Below are 10,491 nucleotides of genomic sequence, written 5' to 3' on the forward strand. Positions count from 1 at the left end.
AATACCATTGCCTTGACATGGAGGCTTGCATACAATCAAGATAATCAAGACTTTTCAATATTCTTTTACTCCTTGAAAACAGTTTTGTTACAAGGAAATCAGCTTTAAAATATTACATTTTCCTGCAGCGCGTACTTTTGCTGTGACTAGTAATCTTCATCAACCCGTGCATGTGCCACGGTTTTGGAGACACCAGACATGAACTTCAAACATTGCAACCATGGCGAGGGAACGTTTTAAGCACTAGACTACTCCACATAGCCAAAACAGTGGGTGGCGCTTGAACAATGCTCGTGTATATCTAAGTAGTAACACATGTAACATTTGGAATTAGACTTTCTGAGTTAAGTACAGAATCTTTTGTTGGGTTGAGTGCCATCTGTAAAGTCGCAGTGGCTGAGTGGGTTAGAGGGCTGACTTTGGGTGCAGGCGACTAGGGGCCTGACTGTGGGAAAGTGTGGATTCGAATCCTGGATGGCACTTTAGCCCGCAAAGTACTAGAATCTGTACTTTACTGAGAAAGTCTACTCCCCAATACAACATGCCTATATCTGCCCACTTTCTAAGTGTACATTCATATATGTTCATATATGCTGTTCCAAGTTACTTCGACCTGTGAAGATCCGGGTTAGATTTGTCTTCAGAAATTTAACCCATGCTTGTCGTGGGAGACGACTAACGGGATCAGGGCAGACTCACTGACTTGGCTGACACATGTCACCCTATCCCAGTTTCGGAGATCGATGCTCATGCTGTTGATCAATGGATGACAGCCATATCTAAAACACTGCTGACTGTTAAACAACAATCGAATATACTTCAAAACTATACCAATCCCGTTGAAGTCATATACAAGTACTAAATATATTAAGTGAAATTCTGACTTTATTTTATTTATATCCTCCACACTTCACTTTGACGTCCCTGGCTGGTGCACAGCATTGGGCAGGTCCACTTCGCAGATGTAGGGGTGTGCAGTGTTACACTCGACATCTCCCCACTGGTAGTCCGCAGTAGGATACTCCATCAGTAAGCAATGCTGAACGCCACCCACGTTGTTTGGTTGCCCCGGGTACCAATTGGTGTAGGTAATGTTGCGGGAAAGCTCTGACCCCGTCCATTGAAAGGTCTTCTCGATCAACTCGTCGTTGCCCGAAGTGTAGAAGCCACCCATGCCGGCAGCAGTCAAGGCTATTTGACGAAACACAAAGTGAAATTTCAATCCATATTTTCGTTTTCCTTTGCTTTGCTTATTGTTTAAGGTTCTACTGCTAAATCAGAAACTTCTGCCCGGGTAGAGACATCTGCAAAGAACAGCTGCAGTTGAATCTGAATGAGTAAGATTTCTGAAAGAATAAATCAAGCTATTGACTACATTTTCAATACAATGTATTTAGCATCATGACTTCTGCTTAATGTGTATTTTCAAGCAGACGGCATTTTGTGCAGAACCGGTGCCATATTTTTCTCATTATTCCGGTTTTATTTAGTCCAGTTAAGATAGTGAGTACGTTTACGCTGTTTTAGTGATATACCAGCAAAATCACAGCGGGAACGGCAAAAATGCTGTAAGGGGAATCCAACCCGGGTTCTTAGCCTGACGAAAGGACGCTTTAACCAATGGGCAACAAATGGCACTGCGAATGAAGGTACATACTTGGTGGTGGTTGGTTCTAAAAGCGCCACAAAACTCACTCAGATGTGTAACACACCTACCAGTGGCACGTGGTGACGCAAAATCAGCGATTATTTATTCTGGCTATCATGCCATTTTAAGTCGACTGACACAATCAGAAAAACACAGTTGGGACACTGACACATATCAGGACACAGTATCGACACACCCAGGGCACTGACACAGTCAGTAAAGAATATGGACGCACCCGGGGAGAAGACAAAGCCAGGAACAGTATCGACACAATCAGGAAAGTGATACGATCGGGACAGAGTATCACCACAACCAGGACACTGACACACATCAGGACATAGTATCGACACACCTAGTCAGGTGACACAGCCAGGAAATAATATCGACAAAGCTACTCACTCACTCACTCACTCACTCACTCACTCACTCTGAAGTAATTTGTCGTTACCTGGACTGCTCTTGATGACGTTCACCAGGAAATCCTGTTCCTCCTTTGAGTTGATGGCAACTAAATGGGATAGCGCATTCTCTTCTTTACAGTTCACTTGGCCTGTGATCCAAAACACAGCCGATGTGTGGAAGGAGTAGCAGGACCGGCTGTCGTTCCCTATCCGCATGAATGAACCAGGAGGGCACTGGGGAAGACCTGGAAGCAAGGTGAAGGTCATGAATACGTGGGATCTTGGCTACATGACGCCATCAAGTTACCTCCACCGAGCTCTGTCCTGACCTTCTCTGTGTTGTTGGCGTGTTAGTTTTAACCTATGGCTTGGCTATATCAGTGTGTGATATGTTCAGTAGTGGCTGTGTTTTGGCTGTGTCAGTGTCGCAGCCGTGTCCTTAATGTGTCCCGATTGTGTCAGTGTGCTGGTTGTGTCGATACTGTGTCCTGATTGCATCAATTCCCTATCTGTGTCGATATTGTTTCCTGGCCGTGTCATTTCTTGGGTGTGTTGTTGTTGTTTTTTGGCTGTGTCACTTCCCTGAGTGTGTCGATATTGTGCCCTGATTGTTTCACTTTACTGATTGTGTCGATATTATTTCCTGGCTGTGTCACCTGACTAGGTGTGTCGATACTATGTCCTGATATGTGTCAGTGTCCTGGTTGTGGTGATACTCTGTCCCGATCGTATCACTTTCCTGATTGTGTCGATACTGTTCCTGGCTTTGTCTCTTCCCCGGGTGCGTCCATATTCTTTACTGACTGTGTCAGTGCCCTGGGTGTGTCGATACGGTGTCCTGATATGTGTCAGTGTCCCAACTGTGTTTTTCTGATTGTGTCAGTCGTGTCTACTTTAGGGCCTGGTTGTGTCCAGACTGTTCCAGGACCTGCAATGAGAGGTGACTGTGACGTGCCTCCGGGCTATCACTATGGCCTGACCTCATATTGCCCACATCTCTATCGTGGTCTGCGTCTGTGTGTGTAACTGATCTAGCTCCACCAGGTTTGAGTCTGTGTCTGTCGGTTTCCTGTGTAACTGACCTGACTCTGCCAATTCTGAGTCTGCGTCTTGTCTGTGTCCTGTAACTGACCTGGCTCCACCAGGTTTAGATTCTATGTCCTAATTGTGTCATGTCTGTGTCTGCACGTGTCCTGTCTATGTCCTGTAACTGATCGGCCACTTTTGAGACTGTGCACTGTGTGTGTCCTGCCTTTGTCCTGTCTGTGTAGTCCACCGCACATCTCATATAAGGAATGCATCACTCACATGCTTACATCTACAGTTAAATGCGAAATGACATAGTAACAAAATGGTGATTAACCTTTATAGTTATCTGTGGAACTACTAATGGGTACCTTCGTCTGCAAAACAGATGTAAACCCTGATTATCAATGATTAGCGTGGTTCAATCGATTGATAAAACACAGCTTACTGGTACAGGTTGTGTTGTAGACGAGGACGTCGTCAAGCGCGATGTTGCCAAGCGTGTCGTGGTAGTCGGGATCGTAACGGTATGTGCTCTGTGGCTTTGTCTTGTAACTGCGTGATGTTGCCTCAAACACAACCTGAGAATATAGTTGATAAAACAACAAACGATGTCATGCTTGCTGCATTGTATGGCATCCTACAATGTTGATCAGGTGGATACAATGGCCGCTAAGTGGAATGATGGTCAACGTAGTTACACCGTGACTCGATGCCGTTGACCGTTGCTCATAATTTCGACCACCTGTTTATTGTGCTTCACACACTACGAGCGCCCAGAACATAGGCGATGTTTTGTCAACATCACAGCATGGTACACCAGAAGTGGGTTTCCCACATTGTACCCATGTTGGGAGTCAAACCTGGATCTTCGGCGTGTCTTTCGAACACTGCAAGTACTTGACTATATCATTTTATCAATCTAAGCTATCGATCAAATTATAAACAACAGCTTTTAGCTTAGCACGTTTCGTTGGTCTGTTTTGAGCTGACAAACACAATACCCAGTTTACATTCAGCCAACCGCTGTGTGTTACCTACATGAAATGGTCTTGAGGTGTATTCCGACCCAATGCCCACTTCGCCCATCTTCCACTCGATGGCGTTGCCCTTGGAACGCGTCCATATTGGATAGCCAAGACCACTTCCAACCTGTTGTACAACTAGTGATATACTACACCACATATGATTTAGTTCTGAGGGTATATGCCAGTGGAAATGTGTTATGTATGTTTTGGGTTTGGGTATACAGTATATTACACCACAGTGAACTAAAGTCTTTGGTAACATTCCAAAAGGAGACGTGTGTAAATGTTTGACGCTGGGTAGGGTGGACAGTCTCCATTATCTTACCTGACACATGAATGTCACTTTCTCATTGGCTAAGCGCTATTCTATTATTTTCAATGTACCCCGCTTCACAGGCGATATATTATTTTCAATGTACCACAACTCTTCTGCTGCTTCATGGTAGTACTTTTTCATCTCGACTAACATTGACTCACGCATCAAGCACGGAAATTACCGATGTTTTGCGATTGAAAATAGATGGAAGGGATTGATCTGTTTACCTTGTGTCGTCTACAAAATGGCGATTCGCCTCGCATTCAACTGAAGCGCTCCAAACAGTTCAAAATTAACATTCAGGTAAGATAAATACGTTATTCACTGGTCCCTCGGGGTCCATGGTCTTCTGAGAACAGTCCCCTCGCGACCAGTGAACAACTTATAATATACATCAAAATAGTAGATTCAGTTGTAAATAGATGGATATTACATGAGATGAAATGTATATTTTAAGTGTACGTCGGTGGTAAGGTAGAGAACCTCTGGCATACTACACCACAGTCAAGATTTGGTGATGTTCCAGAAGTCACACGGATATGTTTGAGGGTAGGGTAGAGGGGTCTTCAACGTTCTCAGAAAATTCTGATACAATAATTATCACCCGAGTCATAATTGAGATAAAATATGGAATCATAAAGTATATTCCTGCCTACTTCTCATATTCCACTGAGGGGGAAACAAACGAAATTGCCCTACCCTGCTCTCCCATATTCCCGGCTCTAAACCACGACGCCACATGTATGAGAAGGTTCAACATATTTTCAAATGCTAACCTTGGCATAGACGTTGAGATCCTCGATGTTTTTGCCATACATGTTGTACCAGAACCGTATGCAATAGTTAGGCGACGGGGTGAACATAGGCGACTCAATGATAGCGCTGATTGTCTTAGGTGCATACCACTGAGCCGATTTATATGTATCTATGTACAGGTATGTCCCTGGAACATTGTTTTATTCATACGTTTCAAATTAAATATCATTGTATGTTATGACAATAGATGGATGGGGAAATGAGAAAACTACTGATAGCGAGAAGGCTGGGTATACGGAAATGTCCTGTTTTCGAACATTCGCTGGCTTAAGACCCGTGAAGGTCCGGGGTAGAATAGGCCTTCACCAACTCATGCTTGCCATGAAAGGCGACTATGCTTGTCGTACGAGGCGACCATCGGGATCGGGTGGTCAACATCGCTGACTTGGTTGACACACGTCATCTGTTCCCATTGGCGCAGATCGATGATCATGATGCTGATCATTGAAGTGTCTGGTCCAGACTCGATTATTTACAGATCACCGCAGTTGGCTTGAATATTGCTGAGCGCGGCATAAATCTAAACTCACTCACCCACTCATTCACTGACTTACAAAAGAAAGATCTAGTACTGTTGGAATTGCTTTCCAAAACGTAACATAAATAATTTTAAATGCGTTTTAATTGTGACGTATCACAACTTTTAAAACGTACGTGCTAATCATAATGCTCAGATCCATCCCCCCACCCTTCACCCTCGAAAAAGGTGTATACTTTCTTTTGTAGATCAGTATAGTTCTTATCATTCGTCGAAATGACACATGTCTGGATTTCTCTGAAACTGTGTTGACTTCAGTGGTGACAAAACAATATCCAAATACGAGCATAAACAAACTATTTCCATGACGGCACATTTTCTTCATTGAATCCGGCAAGGTTGGAAGGCCAGAGGTCACTGTCGCTGTCGGTTTAGACTTGCTTAAGTCTGTTACCTCGGGCATGGTGACAAACCAAAAACAACAATTTATATGACAAAAATTGAATGCTATTATAGGAACATAGTCCTCCGTCAAAAAAGTCATGTAATAAAAACATATTTAGTTACTTACTTGACAAGATTGACATCAAAGCATTTTGTTTAAAATGCATGAAGAAAACACATACAATGATTGATGCATCGTGAAACCGATGTTTGATCTTTCAAACGACATCTAAAAACTATGATATGCTCACGGATAAAAGATCTAAACGGACCTTTGATTTGTACTAAGACTGATTTATTTCGACAAGGTGTCAAAATGTACCAATCACAATCTTCCTTACCACCAGGAGTGCCCAGCGTGTGGTCACTCAGAGGCCCTGTAAGGGAGGTTCTTTTCCCCTCTCCACGGTACCATTTCGACAAGGCTTTGCTGGACTGGTTGTACCCACAGTTGTCGATGTTCTCAAAGTCGCAGTAGGTGGCGTGGTAGTAAGTGTTGACTGTCGTGAAATAATAAATTATGTCTTCAAGCGTTTATACTCAAGCTGAAAATATCACGTGTCAGGCATCTGTGGTGAAAACATGTCCAGGTACATCCAAGCTAAGTAACTCTGCATAGCGATTCGTGGCGCATAAGACAACCAGGTCGCTTCTGAGAAAGTGAGTAAGTGAATTTAGTTTTACGCCGCTTTTAGCAATATTCCAGCCAACATCAAGGCGGGGGACATCAAAAATGGGCTTCACACGTTACCCATGTGGGGAATCGACCCCGTGTCTTGGATGTGACGAGCGAACGTTTTAACCGCTATGCTATCTCACCGCTCTACCGGGTCTCCTGCACTGATGGGAGTAACGAATAATTATTTCGAAGAGCATGGTTATTGTGTTAAAGCCATAAGAGTAGTAACCATGCAAATTTTTTATTCAAACTTGTTTTCAGTGGATATAAGTCTCAGTATGTCGCACGATGTTTAATTGGTTTAACGTCTAAAAGTAGCATTGAAAAATAATTATATTATTAACAAATAAATACGAAACATACAGCCTACGTCCGACAGATTTTTTAATTATGGAATCTAGTTTTATGACAGCCATCAGTATCGAAGCTGCAACGTGCGGTGTGAACAAAACTGAGTAGCAGTGGCTATGTATCTAAAAAAATGTTAGTATTTACAAGTGAGTGAGTATGGTTTTACGTCGCCTCTAACAATGTTTCAATAATAGTACGGCAAAGGATACCGTAAATGGGTTTCACACATTGTAGCCATGTGGGGAATCGAACTCCGGCATTCGCGTGACGAGCGAACGCTTTACCCACTAGGTTAATCCCAGTAGTATTTACTAGTATTCGGTTGTACCATCATGCTGTAATATAAGTCCGTGATCCAGTGAGTAAGTTGGGTTTTTAGGCTGCTTTTAGCAATATTCCGGAAATATAAAATGGCCTTCAAACATTTTACCCATGGGGAATCGAACCTGGTTCTTCGGCGTGAGAAGCGAACGTTTTAACCACTAGGCTACCCAGTTACAGTGAACTTAAAATACAACCCACTTGGTGTTGAAGTAGTTGCAGTCGGGGTAGCGGTGGTGGTCGAACGTGGACGACCAATGCAACCTGGCCTCCGTCTGCAAGCGTCAAGCTCGTTCTGTAGACGCGCTATTTCAGCGGATGTTTGTTTTGTTATGTTGTCGATCTGCGACTCCTTCTCTAACAGAGCTTTCTGCACCTCATCAACGATGTTGCGTTTGTTGGGAGAGGTAGCGTTCACACCAGCCTGAAATTATGCCCATAATGTGAACTTTCTAATGTAAAGAATATGTTTATTACTGTACGGGAATAGAACCCGACCCTGCTTTTTATTATCCGACTACGTTTACTAATTAACGCACTGTCTAATAAGCGGTCGACCTCGGTCGACAGAGACAGGAATTCGTGGTAGTGTTCGTGCACTTTCTCATAGACAACGCCAATGTAAAATTTAGCTCCCTCGTGGAAACGAATGGATAGGGTACCCTGTTCAAGAACACCTGGTATCATCAAATGTTGTTGTAATTCAAAACCAACAGAGATTTCTACGAAATAGTATTAGGTTTCCTGCAGTTAACCTATATATCACATACTGGACCTCAAACTTGCGACGCTTATGAATGTGAGTGAGTGAGTTTAGTTTTACCCCGCGATGGTCCAGCAACATCACGGCGGAGGACGAGAAAAATAGGGCTTTACACGCTGTCCATGTGTGGGCACGGACCCAGGCCTCCGCGTGAGGAGAGAGCGTCTTCACCACTAGGCTAGGAAGTTATATACATGTATTAACGTTCAAACTGTTCAAAAAACAGTGTGTGAGGCAATGCCTCTTATAAGGGCAAAACAGAAAAGTCTTTCTCCAAGAAAACGTTGATACGCATGTGAAAAAAACAAAATGAGACGGTATCTTGTACCGGTTGATCGTTGTTTTTAGATTAACATGCAAACACCTGATGCCATACACAGATATTCAGTGGTCTGTGCACATCATTCGTGAAAAATGTTAACCTCTGTTCTATTTTTAGGCTCTTTGGAACCTGTTTACGGTATTCTGAAAGACTGCACTCACTTCACGTAGTCGAATATAACTTACTGTACTCTAAAAATGATCACCGTATGTCGCCTACAAGGTCTTCCTATAACTTACCGTAGTCTGAATCTGTCAACTCTGCCTATGTATTGTCTACCAGCGTGCTCTGAAACTGAGCATCGTTCAACACGTACAACCATCAACCTATCGCACAAGGTGAGTCACTGTATGTCGCGTACTGCCTCATACTATAACCTACAAGCCGTACTCTAAAGTTGTTCGATCTTGCAACTGTAAATCTCGGATTGTCTTACAATATCACCTACCGTATTCTCAAGCTCTTCAATCTTCTTCGTCATCAAGGCCATAGACGCCTTCATCAACGTGACGTCATTTTGTACAGCGGCACAGCAGGAAGTAGAGGCGGTGGTGGCGGCCGTTGTCTGAGTGTCGCACTGACCCTCGTGTCCGAGTTTGACACTGTACACACACTGACCATTCATGAAGCTACATCCAGGGTCAAATGTGCCCCCATATTGGAGCAGCGACAACAGCAGAAACAGCGCAAACATGGTAAGTGTCTGGGAGAACGCGGCCTAGGTCTTAAACTCTAGATACAAGAACGCAGAACAGATAAGACTTATCTTTAAAGATTATTATACAAGGGTACCTGGACCAATCGGGAGGGTTGCATAATTTAGCACTGTAATGTTTAAAATGCAATTTTTATGGTTCAAAGTTTACGAGTTCACGCATCCTCAGTGCAGTGGCTCACGTGAGTTGTATTTCATTTATATTACGGGGTGTCAGCTTAATGATGGAGGGGTAGCCTAGTGGTTAAGGCGTTCACTCGTCACGCCGAAGGCCTTGGTTCGATTGCCCACATTGTTATATTGTGTGACGCCTATATCTGGTGTCCCCCGCTGAAATATTGCTAAAACTTGACTCACTCACTGACGTGGGAAGAGAGCCACTTAAGATTACCAGACGTTTACCGCTTCGGTGAAACCAACGCGCACCTGTGTGGTGTCACATCCCCATGGCCGTACTTTTCTTCCAAGAAATACATCAGTGCACAGAGTGTTAATACAACACTGTATAGCGTATTACAGTGCCTGAGAGGACGGTTTGACGTACACAGTACAACTGTGTTCAGCACGAACTCACTCACGTATAGTGCAGTGCACTCTCAAAAGCAGCCTCAGAGTGATTTGGCATTTTCAGTCAATTCCAGATGAGATTTATACATTATTGTGGGTTTGGGTTATTTCGTTTATGTTTTGATTTGAGGTTGGGTTTTTTTTTTCTATATTCTCTCCTTTCCTGGGGTATTTTTGTGTAAATGAAATGAAATCTCCGAGATGTTTGAAAATACTAAAGCCAAAAAAAGAGCTGTGTTTCAGTAATACAGTTGTGTTTTATATCCTTGTTTATCAAGGTGTACATGGCAGGCGAATTGATTTCTATGCAGTTACCTCCCTTAGTCCGCAGGTCCGCAAAATGATTCTGGGTGCAATGTTTAAATCTTTTATACTGAACAGTAAAACAGACATACCTGATATACCTTCTAATACAGAATATATATCCTTAATAGTAGCACGAAAATAATTTTAGCCTGAATGTCAAAAGAATTAATCAAAATCACAAGAATTACATTGCTTTGGGATGGATAATTCTCGATTCCTAACAATTTTCGATAACAGACTCTTCATTATTCTTTGACGAGATTTTTGTTTGCTCAAATATATATTTGTTACATGTTCAATGAACTATCCT

The 10,491-nt window shown here is 43.0% G+C and overlaps 1 protein-coding gene across 1 annotated transcript; it reads right to left on the reverse strand.

The window, feature by feature from the left end:
- Positions 1 to 865: 865 nt before the first annotated feature.
- Positions 866 to 9,363, reverse strand: LOC137272901 (uncharacterized). Its single transcript, XM_067805321.1, has 8 exons — positions 9,042 to 9,363; positions 7,710 to 7,932; positions 6,499 to 6,657; positions 5,196 to 5,362; positions 4,117 to 4,227; positions 3,524 to 3,656; positions 2,097 to 2,294; positions 866 to 1,191 (listed from the first exon to the last, which is right to left on the reverse strand). The coding sequence occupies exons 1-8, from the start codon at positions 9,285 to 9,287 to the stop codon at positions 911 to 913; spliced, it is 1,518 nt and encodes a 505-aa protein (XP_067661422.1). The 5' UTR covers positions 9,288 to 9,363; the 3' UTR covers positions 866 to 910.
- Between the last annotated feature and the right edge of the window lie 1,128 nt (positions 9,364 to 10,491).

The sequence above is a fragment of the Haliotis asinina genome, chromosome 2 (genome assembly GCF_037392515.1).
Source record: "Haliotis asinina isolate JCU_RB_2024 chromosome 2, JCU_Hal_asi_v2, whole genome shotgun sequence".
NCBI classification, from domain to species: Eukaryota; Metazoa; Mollusca; class Gastropoda; order Lepetellida; family Haliotidae; genus Haliotis; species Haliotis asinina.

What these genes read in the sequence shown, in the direction of transcription:
- LOC137272901 (XM_067805321.1), bottom strand. Translation starts at nt 9,287, where the DNA reads ATGTTTGCGCTGTTTCTGCTGTTGTCGCTGCTCCAATATGGGGGCACA. An exon ending in ACACCTCAAGACCATTTCAT is followed by an intron (nt 3,657 to 4,116) that starts GTAGGTAACACA and finishes CTATATTCTCAG; the next exon opens with GTTGTGTTTGAGGCAACATC. An exon ending in CTACAACACAACCTGTACCA is followed by an intron (nt 2,295 to 3,523) that starts GTAAGCTGTGTT and finishes CCTTGCTTCCAG; the next exon opens with GTCTTCCCCAGTGCCCTCCT.